The sequence below is a fragment of the Lissotriton helveticus genome, chromosome 10, assembly GCF_964261635.1.
Source record: "Lissotriton helveticus chromosome 10, aLisHel1.1, whole genome shotgun sequence".
Classification (NCBI taxonomy): domain Eukaryota; kingdom Metazoa; phylum Chordata; class Amphibia; order Caudata; family Salamandridae; genus Lissotriton; species Lissotriton helveticus.
In genome coordinates this window covers 939,108,301-939,125,407 of record NC_136071.1, presented here as the reverse complement: position 1 = coordinate 939,125,407, position 17,107 = coordinate 939,108,301, and the positions used below count along the sequence as shown (strand labels likewise).

At 49.3% G+C, this 17,107-nt stretch overlaps 1 protein-coding gene across 1 annotated transcript in view; it reads left to right on the top strand.

Annotated features, from left to right (window-relative positions):
- Positions 1-17,107, top strand: part of FAM171A1 (family with sequence similarity 171 member A1) — a 377,776-nt gene that overhangs the window by 184,000 nt on the left and 176,669 nt on the right. Inside the window, exon 2 of the mRNA XM_078663605.1 lies at positions 13,698-13,925. Within this exon, the coding sequence (XP_078519731.1) occupies positions 13,698-13,925 (228 nt within the window). The remainder of the gene's footprint in view (positions 1-13,697; positions 13,926-17,107) is intronic.

Sequence of the window (17,107 nt, the reverse complement as noted above, 5' to 3'; positions counted from 1 at the left end):
CTCTGGGATAGGACGGCCAAAAGGATACATATCACCTAGCTAAAAGTCCAAAAGTAAACTAAGGGACTATTCTAAAAAGTTCCAGGCACTCCGAAACCGGCCAGAGGGGTTCTTCACCCTCAAAAGGGATCTTCTCCCTGTGTCCGTTAAAGCCTCACAGGTAGGCTTTCAATCTCTTATTCCCTAATCCCTCAACGGAGTCGCACAACTGCAGCAACTCAGGAGCACTAAACCTGGGCCCAGACGCAATCCTAGTGTCCCATTCAACAATGTCTGGATAGTGCACCAGGGCTCTTACCAGCAGTCCATCCCTACCATTAAGCTAACCTGTTCAGCATCGTCCACACCTATTCCCTAACTCAGCCCCTCTTCCAGTGCTCAGTTCTTTCTTCTCTCTTTTCTGGGCTGCAGATTATAACGAGTACTCCCTCGCACTTCAGGGTCCGTGAACAGAATGGGGAGGTCAATAGCAGGAGGTGCAGCCTCCGATATTTGTTCACTGTGATCAGGAGAGGCCTCAGCACTGGCAGTCAGGGCCGGCCTCTTTTCACTCTCATTTGACTCCTCGCCCCTCAAGGAAGCATCCAAGAAGGGAATGTATCGGGGTATTGTTTCACACTCGTGATCAGCAACACCACCTCTCACCCATTCGTCATAAGGCAGTGGTAGTGGAACTCTTTTGACGTGTGAAGCATGGGTCCATGCCTTCCGACCTTCAACCCGAAGTGCGGTCCGGGTGGTCAGGAGCACCTGCCTCGGCTCCGACCACCTGGGTTCCAAACAGGACTTCCGCTGGTACTTCTTTACCACAACCCAATCTCCAGGTTTGATGCTGTGTCCGGGCCCCTCCGGCAACGGCTTCAGGGTGTCTGCTACCTGCTGATGAATAGAACGGAGATCTTTAGTCAAAGCATACAGACAGATAATCTATCAACAAAGGATATTCAATTTCCGAGAAACATTTAGGTCTAGGGACACCCCAGACATTAGCAGGCCTGCCGAATATAACTTCGTGTGGGGAAACACCTGTCCTGGAATTAACTGTCACTCTGGTGGAAAGCAAAGCCAGGGGAAGGGCATCTGGCCAGCGCAACCCTGTACTCTCCTGTATCTTGGCCATCTTGAGTTTCAAAGTGCCATTGAATCTCTCAACCAGACCCGCAGCCTGGGGGTGTTGGGCTGCGTGGAATTTTTGAGAAATTTGCAACCCTTTACAGATCTGCTTCATTAGTTCAGCGTTGAAAGACGTGCCATTGTCACTCCAGATCACCCGGGGCAAGCCATATCTTGAAAAGTACTCTTTAATCAGCATCTTAGCTGTTGAGATGGCTGTACAATCTTTAGTTGGAAAAGCCTCCACCCATCTACTAAATGCGCATAACACCACTAGGACGTATTTGAGGTTATTAACCCTCTCCATCTCAATATAGTCCATCTGTATTACTTCAAAAGGAAAAGATGGGGGAGCGAAATTACCAACTGGAACAGGTGTTCCCTTCCCAGGATTATGCCTTAAACAAACCATGCACTGCTGCACTAAATGTGTTGCCACCTTGGAAATGTTCTTATTGCTCCATACTGGGTCTAGTAATTTGCATATCCCTTTTGCACTAATATGAGCTGGCCCGTGGGCCATTGTCACCACTGGAAGGACATATGCATTTGGGAGTAGCCATCGTCTTTTGTGTGACACATCCGTCCAACACTCATCTGAGTCCAACCGCCTCCACCATCCTTCCAGGTTTTCAACTCGTCCTTAGTCGCTTTTTCTTGTATGTTCCGCACACTCTGTACAGTGTTCGTGAACATATTAACGTCCGGTACCCACCTAGCTGGTCCTGCCACAAACATACGTGGGAGTTTTGTCCTAGCCGTTTCTTTAGCTGTTTGGTCTGCAAATGCATTTCCCCGTCCTACATCATCTACCACCGCTTTGTGTGCACTACAATTTATCACAGCCAGTCGTTTAGGAAGTGTCAAAGCTGTCAATAGTCGTAATATCAATGGGCCATTCTGAATCTTCTGTCCGTGTGATGTCAAAAATCCCCGTTCTGCCCACAGTCGCCCATAGCTATGGGCCACGCCAAAGGCGTATTGGCTGTCAGTGTAGATATTCACATCCAATCCTTCACTCAATTCACACGCTCGCATCAATGCTATTATTTCTGCAGCTTGGGCTGAGTGGTACGGGACCCTAGAAGTCTCCACCACTGTTTTCAATGTTGTGACTGCGTATGCTGCAGTTGAGGTACCATCTGCAAGTTTAAAACAGGAACCATCAACATACAGCTCCCCGTCGGGATCATCAAGGGGGGTGTCCGTCAAATCTATCCTTCCCTTCATCTCCTCCTCTGTCCGAAACAAACAATCATGGACTTCATCGTCCTTTTCATCTGAAGGGATGGGTAGTAACGTAGCCGGGTTCAAAGTGGCACATCTTTTGATCGTAACATGGGGTGCAAATAATGTCATCTCATAACCAGTAAGACGAGCACTAGTTAAATGCTGCGTCTGTGTCCTGTTCAATAAAATGTCCACAGCATGCGGTACCATTACTGTGAGAGCTGAACCCAGCACGAGCCCTGCCGATTGTAAATGTAAATGTATTTCGATTTATATAGCGCACGAATCACCCAGGGGTCTCAAGGCGCTTGCTTAGGGAACCCGTCCTGGTATTCCCCTGTGAGATACCCCGGCAGGGTATCCACAAGGTGAAAGCCAGGCATCCCGCCGCGAGGGGCCGTAGTGGAGATTAAGCAAGCTATTGCCCAGAGTCGCAGAGTGTGACCCCCTGAGTCGAGTAGGCACCGGAGCGAGAATTGTCGAGTCCGTGGAATTTTGAGCCCGAGACCCGCCGAGGCGGGGAATCGAACCCTGGTCCACGGCCGATCTCAGCTTCCGGGTCTGCCGCCTCTAACCACTGAGCCACGCTGTCTAATTGAAACCGCAGCAGCCGCTGTAGCCCTTAGACAGCTCGGCAACGCTCTCGCCACATTGTCAAGCATAGCGGAAAAGTACGCGCAAGGTCCCTGTTTCCCCCCAAAACATTGAGTTAGGACAGACAGCGCGCAACCTTCCGCCTCGTGCACATAAAGAACAAAAGGCTTCTGGTAATCAGGTGTTCCCAAAACCGGTACAGAACACAAAGCAGTTTTTAGTGACTAAAACGCTTCTTGACATGCTGGAGTCCAAGGTAGGGGTTCGCGCACTTCTTTAATAGTCAGATACAGAAGGGGTTTTGTTAGTAAGGCGTAATTAGATATCCACTGGCGACAGTACGAGGTTATGCCCAAAAACGCGCGCACCTCTCGCTGCGTGTTGGGTACAGCCATGTCAGTTATCGCCTTAATGCGCTCCGGTGTCAGCCTCCTCCCCTCCTTCGATAGGAGATGACCTAAGTAGGTAACCTCCTGTCGGCAGTATTGGAATTTCGGAAGGGACACCTTGTGTCCTTTGTGAGCCAAATGGTGCAACAATTTAACAGTGGACTCTCGACACCCTTCCTCAGTGTCTGATGCTATTAGTATATCATCCACATATTGCAATAAAACATTACCCTTCGGGAGTTCCAAATCATCCAATTGTGTCTTCAAAGCTTGACTATAAATGCTGGGACTTTCCGTATAACCTTGGGGAATTCTACAAAATCTAAAACTTCGGCCAGCCAATGAGAATCCGAATAGGTAACGGCTATCCGAGTGCACAGGGATACTAAAGAACGCATTCTTCAGATCCAGTACCGAGGAATATTTGGCAGAGGGAGGGATCATTGTCAAGATCGTTGTAATATCGGAGACCACCGGATATTGGGGCTCAACCACCTTGTTAATGTGGCGTAAATCAATCACAAATCGGTAGACATCAGGTGTGCCATCACTGGCATCGGAGGAGGACCTCTTAAGGATCGGAAGAATAGGACTATTACAAATGTTAGAGTCCGTCTCCTCCACTACCCCTGACTGGATCAAGTCCTGTATTATTTGCAACAAAGCCTTCTCTTCATCCCTAGATATCTTGTACTGGGGTATCCGAGGCAGTCGGGCTCCCACCTTAACCCTTATCGACACAGGGGCAATATCCATTTTTCCCACATCAGTATCACTACTAGCCCACAGACTCTCGGGAATCCCTTCAAACTCAGTTGGGAGGGGCTCATCTTTTGAAAAGCACTGCTGCGGACGCGCGACAGTAGGACCCAACGTGAGATGCACACCGTCTGGAGAACAGTAAATTGTTGCATTCAATCTTTTCAGCAAATCCAAACCCTGCAAATTCTCGCCACAATTCGAAGTCAAAAGGAAAGGAGAATCAACAGTGAAAGGACCAATCGTAAGAGCAAGGGGTTTAGAAATGGGGCTAATCACCGGAGTACCTGAGAACCCTACGGAGATATTATTCTTGCCAAACAGAGCCGCCCCTGGGACCTGAGAACGTGCCACCGAACTTTTCATAGCACCCGTATCCACCAAACATTTCTGAGGGACCCCGACAAATCTGCAGTCATGTAAGGCCCACCTTGATCAATATCCACAGAAACCGGTCCCATGCTCTGTCCTACGCTGTCCTAGTTATGAGAAAATCCAGTTAGGTCGTCCATAGTATATGCATCGTTTTAGTACTGTCTGTCTCTATCATTGTCACCCTCTCTCTGAAAGTGTTGTCGATCCCTGTCTCCATCAAAGTAATTCCCTCCCTGTCGCCGACCTTCGTCAGACTGTCTATCATCCCTACGAAATTCACCCCGACCTCGTCCCCTGCCTTGTCCGGCAGTGGACCGAAGTTCCGGACAATCCCTCCACCAGTGCCCCTCTTTTTTACAGTTGGCACACTGATTCTGTCCCAAACGCTCTCTCTTCTCTCCCCTTCCGTAACTACTTCCTCCTCGACCAGCTACCATGGGTGGGGCCCCACGTCCCCGACCCCTTGCCACCTGCTGCAATAACACTCTTGTCTTTAAATCATTGGCCTTCTTTTCTTGTCTGTCCTTATTCTCATTCTCCCTATGTTCATAATACTGAGCCATACTCAGAATACCAGAAGGAGTGGATGTCGTCCACGTACTCTCGGACGCCTGCAAGCAAGCTGATATTTCCGGTAACAGATTCGTTACAAATCTATTAACGAAAAGTCGCAGGCCTCCATCTTGGGAGATATCCTGACCACTGAAATCCATAAAGGTCTCCTCAAAACGAGTGAAAAAATCTGAAACCGCCTCATCCTTTTTCTGTCTACATGCAGTCAGCTTATCCCAATCCACCTTCTTAGGAGGGATAAGGGATTGCATGTATTTTATGATACATCCTGGTAACGCTAAAATCTCAGCCTTCGGCTTCTCCCCTGGCTTCCGCTCCTTGTCCCAATCCCTAAGATCCTCCCAAGTACCACCCAGCTCTTCTGCATGATCTGATCCCTTTACCTGTCTCCATACATCCACCGGAACTAGTAACCCAAAGAACAATTCTATATTTGCTAAAGTCATAACTGTAGAGGAAGCTGCTTCCGTTAACTCTTTGTAATAAGCAGTCGGGTTTTTTCTCGAGTCGGGCAATTGAGCCATTAGTGCTAATACTTCGCTCCTCTTCCAAGGGGTATATACCCATTGTTCTTGGAAATGAGCGTCGACACGAACTCGGGTAACAGTATTCGTTATTGGGTCTAACACTTCAGACACTTCTGGATGAAAAATAGGGTGTACCTCCCGCATTGGATGTACCCCAGGAAAACGGGGCTCTCCCGCTGACGGTAACTCATTTCTATACTCCAACAAGGACCTCAGACTGCGCAACACATCCTTCATTCCAGTGTTAGCCCTATAGGCTCTGTTCTTAATGTCATGAAGAATCGCCGGTGCCTCTCCACCATATCCCTGTTCCCACAACGCTATCAATGTTGTCGACATATGCCATAAAGCATGCTGCTGCATCAGAGGCTCATAATCTTTCATTGTAGACCAAATGTCTTCAAGTGAGTAAATATTATTCCTGGCCCACTGACAGGCTTGATTAGCCACCATCGTCTTTTCATCCAACCCAACAGCAGAACGCGTAAGCAACTTCCGTACCTGAGTAAACAGTCCACTTCCCGTACCTCGAGTCGGGGTTAGCAACACGCCCTGGGGGGTAGCACTGGCAGAAACAGTGGGGATTGCAGGGGAAAGCACAGAAGGGGCAGGTGAGCTCGTCGCAAAGAGAGAGAGCAAGGGCATAGGCAATGAAGAGGTGACAGAAGACAACGCCTGTTCAACAACAGAGGAAGCGGGGTGCCGGACAAGGGAGGTGCACCCGTTTGGGGAACTGAAACCACTGCCGGGGAGGCGGAATCCGTCAACACGGGGTACAATGACTGTGGGGCATACGGGGGAGGGGGTCGAGTATTCAAAATGTCCTCCATCTCATCGTGGTCCTCTTCTCGCACTACATAACTTTTATTATCCTGTAATCTGAAAAGTCTATCTGCGCGCTCAATCCGCTGCTCGTTCTCTTTCTTAGTGTGCTCTCTCGCCTTCTGCGCCATAGTCTGTGCCGTCCTCTTCTGAGCCACCTTTCTCTCCCTCAGCTGTCGTTCCTTTACCTCCTTCTGCCACATCCTCAAAGAATCGAACATACTCTGACGACTGCGCCTGGCAAACAATCTGTCTTGTAAATAGTCTAATTTTGCTCCATCAAAAGAACCAGTCAAAGGCCACTGCAAATCCACATTTCCCTTTGTATATTTATGCCACAAAGTACTAAACAAAATCGGAGGCAGGCCATGTTTAACATACATCTCAAAATTCGGAGAGCCCTCCACCGGGGCGGGTTGGCTCTCGGCCAATCTAGTGTCCGAGGCACCGCAACAGCACCCGAGACACCGTAATTTACTGAAACACGGCATCTCCGCTCACACAATCACACACCAACACAAAAACTCGCACTCGCCCACTCACTCCCAACAAATCACACAATCACTACTAAAGACACACACCTATGTTCACACTCCCTATGCATCAAATCCCTGCCAAAATACGTGTTACCAGAATGGGACAAGGCCCGTCGACCAAGTCCTGGGGAACCTGGACTCTACCGCAGACCGAACAGCACATCCGCAGTTCCGAGATTGGGGAACACATCCGCCTCCCGGGCGACACTACAGGCTGTTGCGCACTACACCGCGTGAGATCCGGGACTCATTCCCCACGAACCGCCACCCTTGGGGTTCGGGTAAGTCCCAGAATCCTTCCGCAGCGAACCACACCTCGACCGCAGTACCACCTGGTCGGATGACTACAAACCAACGTCCACCCAATCTCCGTCAAGTCTCTCAGAGCACCACTCGCACTCTGAGTTCCCCGGAGCACACTAGCCCCAGGAGCACACCAGCTCCTCCAATCACTAGAGACACACCAGTCTCTTGGAGCACTCCGGCTCCCTCAATCAACAGTCGGACCACTCACCTTCCGTACGCGGTACCGACCTCTACCGTTCTCCACCTCCGGCTGCCAGGACCAACACGGTCAGCTCCAAAGTTCCGCCTTCCGGACTCCGGCGCAGGATCATGGACCGGGACCTCTCCCGATCAGCAGGGGCGGGCAGCGCTGCGAGAACCAAGCTCGGCATCAAAGTGGGTACCCAGACCCACCGTGCCGACCAGAGGGTCCCCGGCCTTCTGCTACCCACTTACGGGTGAGAAAGATCCTTATCGCGGAGTACCTGTTCGGGCGCCATCTGATAAGCGTGGCTCAAATCCACCCGAGTGACTTACCTCACTCACCTATAGTTACCCAATAATAAGTCAGCCGGACAGTGGAGAAGAATAAGCAAAGCAATTTTATTAGGCCACAAACTCTCATATGGGAGGGCCCCGTCCGACCTCACCCCTAAGAGTGCGCCGAGAGGACTGACCCATCTCATTACAGCAATACATTATAACATGGTGCAGCAGAGTAAACCACGCCCCTACTGGAAAAATACTGGACCCCAGAGAGGGCGAACAATGGTCTCCTACAAGAGGCATCCACACCTGCAGCAGCAACATTTGTTATCTACCCCCAAGGCCACGGAGCCGAGCCTCAGCATCTCCAGCACATGAGAACAGTTTGATAAGGGGTTTTGCTATTAGTTTCGGTCGCAGTAAGCCAAGAAACAAAACTGCTGACATGTGGACTATTCCTATTCCTACGGGAGGGGGTGAGCAAGTGCAGCTTGCACGCAGAGGGACGCGCTCCAAAATGGTGGCACACAGGCTAAGCTAAGGGAACCGAATAATGTGACACGCATAAATGAATAACTAATAAAGGAATATAAACGTAAATGCATAAGTGAATATACCAGTAGTTAGACACATTCTGCTAACTCATAAGCGTAATATATGCAGGGGGCGGGGCATGGGAAAGTACATTGAGGGATTGCAATGGTACATTGTATGAAGGACCCTGAGTCCCATTTTGGGAAGCCCAGGCCTGGCTGGTGAAAACATGAGGAGAGGAATCCCCACAGACAGATTGCTGCATTCCTGTGAGCTGGGTGGAGAGACCCTGGAGGAAAGAAAGACCCCCTTTACATTTCAAAAGACTGCTTTTTGATTCAGTGATAGATCACAAAGAAGGGGCCTGGACACATCTCATGAAGGGCAATGGGGCTGGTGGGAGGATCATAAAGAGTAGGACCAGGTGTCTGAGATTAACCCTTTGATGCACATAGCACTGTGGCTAACGTCCAGGTGTGAACTGTGGTCACTCCCACAAATTATGTTGTGGAAAATCTGCTTCGAAGTCGTGCCTGCCATGACAGACATCTTTCATGAAGATGAAAAGGAGAGGATGTGGTCTAACGGCTATAGCGGTTGATCTCGAAGCAGGGGAACCAGGTTCGAATCTCAACAGGGATGCTCAACATCCAGTGATTCTGGGCAAACCACTTAATCTCCCTGTACCTAACAAAATGAATGCGTCGTCCTGTCACGCCACTGGTGCTAATGTAAAGCACTCTGATAGCTTTGGGCCGAGTTCACACTATATATAATTAATAAAAGCAGAACACACACATAAAACTTCAATGACACAGACCCTAAATCACATTTGGTGTTCGAAAAAGGAGATTGAGTCCCTAAAAATGTGTCATCTGCCAAGCAGCCAGACGGGCTGTGTGAGAAGGGTAAGCTCTGCAAGACTTCTGCCTGTGATCAGGACTGGGGACAAAAGGTCTAATAGTCTCTCTGCTGAGTGAGTGGATATTACCCAGGACACCAAGATCACCTGCTCTGGAGCACCATCGCCTGCCTGCTTGCAAAGACCAGTGTGTCCTTTGAGGGAGAGGAGAGCGTTGGAAGGAGCCACGTTCAGTGGGGAGCCCTGCATGAGGATTCCCTGAGCGAGGTGTGAGGCTGTCCACCGACCGGGCCATTGCCCATATGCAGTATTGGTTCTGTGAACCGTGTATGTCTGGAGAGGGCTGCATGGTTCTGAGCTCCATCAGTAGTGTTAGTGGGAAATCACCAAGCAGCACCGCTGCTGTGAACAAGTATGCAAAAGAGGTTGCCGGTGGACTAAGTTTAGGCAAGGTGCCCAGGACCTGTGACTGCTGAGATCGGGGACACGGTAAGACAGGAGGGGCCACCATAGTGAGGGCAATTTCCTAAGGAGAGTCTGCACCCTGATCAAGAGTATTGCAGCAACAGTGTATTCCAGGAGGGGCTGCCAGTACCACTTTGTCCTAGAGTTCTGGCCGTCACCTTTGGCCAAATGAGAACTGCTGTGACCAGCAGGTCCACTGAGCCAGCATGCCGAGATCTGCACCTGACGAAGACCCTGACGTTCACTGAGACGCTGCATAGGATGTCTCGCCTCTTTGGGACTCTAGTCGTGAGCTGGAGGATCACACCAGCGACCCCGCTCTGGAGGAAGACCAACTTACCTTTTCTGTCCACCGACCTCTGATCACAAGAAATCCACCAACAGCACTGTTTTAAGGAAGATCCTGGACTCCTGGATGCTGTCACATCCATCGCGAGCGACCTTGCTTTGCCATACAAGATCCAGGCATGGGCTCACTTGAGGAAAGGGCACTCGCTACACCACAGCCTGCTGCCCTCCTTAAGACGGTTCAGGATCTCTTCAGCTTTAGGAAAAATCTAAAACCCTGGCTCCATGTCAGCCTGTGTACACTGTTTCGGTCTCTGGGTCCTTCTTAGTGCCAGGACACTCTGTGGAGTAGCAGTGTGCTTTACAAGTGCCAAGTAACATAACATAACATATAAAAGAATGTATTTGCTGGACATTGATTTATTGTTCATGCTATTTATATTTTTGAGTTATGAGTCTTGTTCACTGACCTGTATCTTCAAACTGCCCCGAAGGAAGCCTTGACTTCTCAACTACATAGTCAAGTGCAAATGGGGAACTTTTCCCAGTTGCTCTAGACCCATAGCAGGCCAGGCCCTGGGACATCGGGAGTAAAATGTCTCAACCACCACTGTTGGCCCAATAGCCCCTGTGTGCCCTGTGGCCCTCTGAAATGGGTTCTGACGCATGGTGCGCTGGTCTGCCAGATAAGTAAGTGTGCTGGTGCTGACTGCTTTATAAATTACACCACTGGTGTTCAAGGTGATGTGGGCTGGCAAAAGGAGGCAATGGAATACCATCTAGATGGGGATGATGTGATCATAGTGCTAGGTAAGCATCTAAATAAATACATGTACCTAGCGATACCTGAATCATTTACCTTTTCAACCAGAGATTGGTTAAGTGATCATGTTTCTTGAAGAAAGAAAATCCTATATATAGTTATAGTTTCAGCATGCCAACACATGATATGTATCAGATGAAGACTAAATACACAATTTAACACAGGTCAATATTTCATTAAACGTTACTGCTACACTACAGTGCATGTGCAGACTGGCACATGCAAACCTCCAGACTCAAATTATTAGAGTGTAGACGTTCTGACTCAGACTGCAATATTGTTTTGCTGGGCCCATGGTCAACAAATCTTTCTGTAATGCCAGCTTGTCGATGTCACCAGCCCATATCCAATCTTAATTGTGGTGTAAACTTTGTAGCAATAGAAGACTTGAGTGTTGAGAAGATAGCGCTGAAGGAAATATCTTAAGATTTCGAGTGATTCACAGACCTTGTTTCCAGGTTTCCTGTGAGGTTGTCAATCGTTTTACCTCGATACTTGATGGATAACTCCTGTTTTAACAAAAATGTGTTGGGATTCTTACTTCAAGCACCTTCTGTTCCACTGCATATTGGAAGACCCATCAGTAATCAGAGATGGGGCACCTGTGGGCCAGCCATGGCTGAGGATTGTCTTCTGCTGATGTGGCATTCTGGTGCTAATGTATGGGAACCGATTCACAAAGCTGTTATTTCAGGAGTACGCCTTCACACGCTCATTCATGCCTTGATGCAGCGGCCCGAAATGCCCAAACACCTAGTAATAAAAGTGCAAAGAGGGCTCAATGTTTTCTATTTGTACTAATTGTAAATGTATGTTCCCTGAATATTCCCATTTTAAATATTTTGGGGGCAATTCACAAAGGCATCTATCTAGACATCCGTAAAATGGTACTACATCATAAATGTCTGAGGGAATCGGTCCTGTGGTCCGTCTAGTGTTTGCTTAGCGATCTAGCCTCAAGACCAAATACTATTTGAAATGTTGCATTAAAGCCAAGGTTTCAAACGTTAAAACCAAAATAGAAGCATTTCAGTCTTGTTTCTGTTCCTTATATCACCACTTTGGCTCAAGGGCAAACACGCATGTATAATTAAAATGATAAAAGCCTCTAAAAAAATGAAGAGAATTGTTCTTATGCTACAATGAGTCGACCCCTATTCTTAGCAAACTTCATAATCAACTATGTTGTGCGAGACCAGCGTTTATTGCTCTACTTGATAAGAGGGTTGTTATTGCTGGATGTGCTGCTCTGACTGAGGCCGCACTGAATATGAAGGAACCCAAATTTGTTTATTGATATGTTTTAGACAACAGCTGAAGCTGTTGATGCAACTGACCTTCAGATCCCTTAGTTGGGTTATTGTAAGAAGCGATAGTTCCAAAAATAGTGCATTCATTGGTTTCCTTTTAAATACATTCTTACTCTTAATTCTGTAATATAAGGATAACCTTGTACAGCATGTTTTGTTATTGGCTGAGTTTTATGACCGATTGCATGTAGGCAGTTCTGTATGTAAGTTGTGAGCTGTAGTAGGTGGTTGTCCGTCAAACCTCCAAGTGCCAGAACATTAAGTCGCAGCATCTGGCTTCTGCTTCCATCAGTGGTACCTAAACGAGCACAAACCTTCACTGGAAGAAGCCGTGCAAAAGAGCCCAAGTTTAAATCTGCAATTGTAGAACGGGCTAAATAGAGGTTTTATCTAAAGGAGGATATTATGTTTTTATGTTCTCCTTATGCTTGCCACTAGAGTCTGTAACCTGTATTTAGAGACGACTTGCCAGTGCTTGGTTTGAATTCGTTTGCCAGTCCTGCTGTTCTAAAATACATTGCCACATTTTTTTAAAATCAAAAGTGCTAGTTACTCTCCATTTTGTAAATGGTCAAAATGACTGTCAGTCCTTGAAACAAAGCCTGTGCCGTACGGAAATGTAATCCTAAAACTGTTGCATAGCTCAAGTGTTCACTTTTCTTATGCTAGTGAAGCCTTGTTTAAGGTTGTGTTGCTTTCAGGTATGTCATCCTTGAGTTGTTAGATTTTACTTGGATTTTAGAAGCGTAATGGTTGGTGTTGTTCCTGTCGTTTGATCGTAACTTTACAATTGGGTGAAACATTCAGCAATCTATGCAGGACACTGTGTAGTGTGAATATGATTTTGGGAGAACATTTCCTCCTACTGTAAACTTCTGGATGTTTCTTATTTTGAATTCATCAGCATTGTCTTAGGATTTAATACCATGACTCAAAGGTGTTTCTCGTGTAATATGATGCGTATTTAGTAATCCATGAGTCTGATTCACAAAGGTAAACGTACACGTAAGTTTACGTTTGTTTTGGAATTCACAAACTCCGATTTAATAGTAAGTTTACCACTGTCAAGTCGCGGGGAGAACTCTGCACCTAAAAAGATAGGCCTGTTCTATCTTTTCATGTGCGGAGTTTTCAGGCCTGTTATATCTTTTTATGTGCGAAGTTCTCTACCTGCCTGTGTAGTCTCTGTACTCATAAACGTAATATTTAAATCTGAATTTGTGAATTCCAAAGTAGACATAAGCTTACACAAGCGTAAGTTTACCTTTGTGATCATGCCCCATGTTTTGTTCGGCGGGAGATGCTTTTCCTTTGAAACTGTGCTTTCTATAGCCGTTTTGTGTATCTGAATTATGATCTTAAGCTTAATCCAACAAACTCTTCAAGAAACCGCAGTACTGGCATTCATAAAGCTCACAGCTGGTCTCTTATGTTTGCCGGTACCAGTGGAAAAGAGTTTGGATGTATGCTGGATTTCTTTGTGTTCTTTTTGGTTTTAAAAGTGATTCAGACGTAAGCTAGTTACTGGCTGCTTGCCTAGGTCTAAAGTTGCAGCTTGTTTAGCATATTGCCTGTAACTGATCACTGGATGCATTGTATGAACTGTTGGTCCTCAAGTTACTGAAGGGCAAAATATTTGCCAAATTCTGCTTCGTTGTGCTGTGATAGAAATTGTCAGCTAGCTGCTGCGGCCATTAACCTTTACGTGCTTTTGTGTTTTTTCTAGAGGTGACACTGAAGCTTCAGGTGAGCGATGCCAGCACTCATCAGCCAATACCTGAAGCCTCCATTGAGATCTTTACCAACCAAGTTTCAATCGCCACCGGGAACTCTGGAGGAGATGGCAGTGCGCTGATCAAGTTCCAGTATAAGTTGGGCAGTCAGCTGATCATCACCGCTGCTAAGCATGCTTATGTGCCTAATTCTGCACCATGGAGGCCAGTAAGATTACCTGGTAAGAAATGTACATGTTGCTCTCTTTTAAACAATTTTTATTTTCAGATTATTATGATCTAATTAACATATCAACACGGCTCATAGCATGTAACAATTGGAAGATAGACTTTAGTAGACATGTCTTTAAACTGCCTTATTAGTATGTGTCTTATCCCACAATTGGAGTGCTGCTATTTGGGGCCCATTGGGGAAAGGGAGGGGGGGGAGAAAAGCACCGACCCGAGGCTCAATGTAGGTGTGATAAAGGCCGCTTTATTGGAAGCAGGTGCATCCTACACAATACCATCCTCTGCCTGTGCCGCACAATCTAAACCTCATAAATACGTAATTTCCTGACTCACCCCCACCCCCTCCCCTAACTTATTCCCACAATCCACAAACAGTAACAATTAGCATAAAATAATAACATAGCGTAATTAGCATAACAATTAGCATAACGTCAATTTGCCTCTCCCCTGGCTAAATACTCTATTGTGCTTGACCTACCCCCCGATAATCCCAACAGGTTTTCTACTCTTCTCCCATATAATAGGAATAACCGCCCCTACATGCAGGATGCACCCCACACCTGCTCCAGCGACATGAGAAACCCCCCACCCAATCATAAAACCCCCCTTTTGCACCAGCCTCCAACAAAACACCGCCCAAAATCCTACGGAATCCCCCAAGCTACCCCGGAAGGGAAAACCCCCCCGACAAAGGGAGATGCCTGCCCTTGAGGCCCCCCCCCCCTATAACACGTCCCAGGGAGGGTGGGAGGGAAAAAAATTGTCCCTCTGCCAAACCCCCCGCCCGCCGGCCGAGACACCACACTCAAAATGGTGTCTCGCCGCGTGTCCAGCCGGATAACCAACCCCCAGCCCAAAAGAAGCCCAACCAAGCCCCGCCCCAGCCCAAAAACTACTGGAAAACGCCCAACCCGTCCCCGGGCGGCGCCAGCTCCACCCTCCCCCCTCTCTCCCCGGCCCCCAAATTCCCCCGGGCGGGGCAGGCCTCCCTTTGGTCGGCCGCCCCCCCCCAGGGCCCCCATTGGGGCCCATTGGGGAAAGGGAGGGGGGGGAGAAAAGTACCGACCCGAGGCTCAATGTAGGTGTGATAAAGGCCGCTTTATTGGAAGCAGGTGCATCCTACACAATACCATCCTCGGCCTGTGCCGCACAATCTAAACCTCATAAATACGTAATTTCCTGACTCGCCCCCACCCCCTCCCCTAACTTATTCCCACAATCCACAAACAGTAACAATTAGCATAACATAATAACATAGCGTAATTAGCATAACGTCAATTTGCCTGTCCCCTGGCTAAATACTCTATTGTGCTTGACCTACCACCCGATAATCCCAACAGGTTTTCTACTCTTCTCCCATATAATAGGAATAACCGCCACTCGAGGGACGTGCTAACGGTCCTCGACCCCCCCTAGGACTCCCCAACGCGTAAACCCGGACGTGCCGCACGGCCCAGCCGGGAGGACCCCCCCCTAACCATAAGGCGCGCCGCGGGCCCCCCTGAACACCGCGCTGCCATGTCCACGCCTTCGTACCGCCGGCAGGTCCACCCCCTAACCATGGGGCCCTGCTCTCCGTCCCAACTTATAGGGCCATGCCCTCCGTCACCATGTATAGTGCCATGCCCTCCGTCACCACGCAGGTCCACCCCCTAACCATGGGGCCCTGCTCTCCGTCCCAACGTATAGGGCCATGCCCTCCGTCACCATGTATAGGGCCATGCCCTCCGTCACCACGTATAGAGCCATGCCCCCCGTCACCAGCGTATAGGGCCATGCCCTCCGTCACCAACTTATAGGGCCATGCCCTCCGTCACCAACTTATAGGGCCATGCCCTCCGTCACCAATGTATAGGGCCATGCCCTCCATCACCAACTGTATAGGGCCATGCCCTCCATCACCAACTGTATAGGGCCATGCCCTCCAGCACCAACTGTATAGGGCCATGCCCTCAGTCAACGTCACCCCCGGGGCGTGCTTCCAGTCCACGGAATCGAGCTCTCTACCAAATGTGACCGCACTGACAACGGGCCGTACCCTCTCTCTGGCGCCCAGGACCCCACCCTGTCACCACAAGGCCTGGGAAGCCGCCCAGCGCCTGCAGGCAGTCCGCCGAAAAACCGGCCGTCCCACCAGAGAGAAGCCCTCCGGATGATGCGTCCCACACCGGAGCCCGTCCGCCCAGAAAAAACCCCTGCCGCATCGCCCCCCACCCCCCCGTCACCCACCATACCCCGCCGCCCCCGACATGGCCGCGTCACCGTTCCACGTCAAACCCCGCCGTACGTCGCGACCCCCCTGTCTTCCGGCGGGCGTGTTCCCTGACCATGGAGTCGAGCTCACCACGGAGAAATGACCACACCGACACGGGACCGTGCGTCCCCTCCGGTGCCCAGGGAGACGTCCCCCACACAGTGCGTCACCCCCCAGCCTGTCCACCAGGAAAAAGCCCACTACAAAGAACGTACCTCTCACCCACGCACGACCCCCAAACGCCCTTGAAATGCCTGCGGCCTAACCAAGCCGCTTACCCTGTTCCCGCCTATACGCCAAACCCCCCGCCCGCCGGCCGAGACACCACACTCAAAATGGTGTCTCGCCGCGTGTCCAGCCGGATAACCAACCCCCAGCCCAAAAGAAGCCCAACCAAGCCCCGCCCCAGCCCAAAAACTACTGGAAAACGCCCAACCCGTCCCCGGGCGGCGCCAGCTCCACCCTCCCCCCTCTCTCCCCGGCCCCCAAATTCCCCCGGGCGGGGCAGGCCTCCCTTTGGTCGGCCGCCCCCCCCCAGGGCCCCCATTGGGGCCCATTGGGGAAAGGGAGGGGGGGGAGAAAAGTACCGACCCGAGGCTCAATGTAGGTGTGATAAAGGCCGCTTTATTGGAAGCAGGTGCATCCTACACAATACCATCCTCGGCCTGTGCCGCACAATCTAAACCTCATAAATACGTAATTTCCTGACTCGCCCCCACCCCCTCCCCTAACTTATTCCCACAATCCACAAACAGTAACAATTAGCATAACATAATAACATAGCGTAATTAGCATAACGTCAATTTGCCTCTCCCCTGGCTAAATACTCTATTGTGCTTGACCTACCACCCGATAATCCCAACAGGTTTTCTACTCTTCTCCCATATAATAGGAATAACCGCCACTCGAGGGACGTGC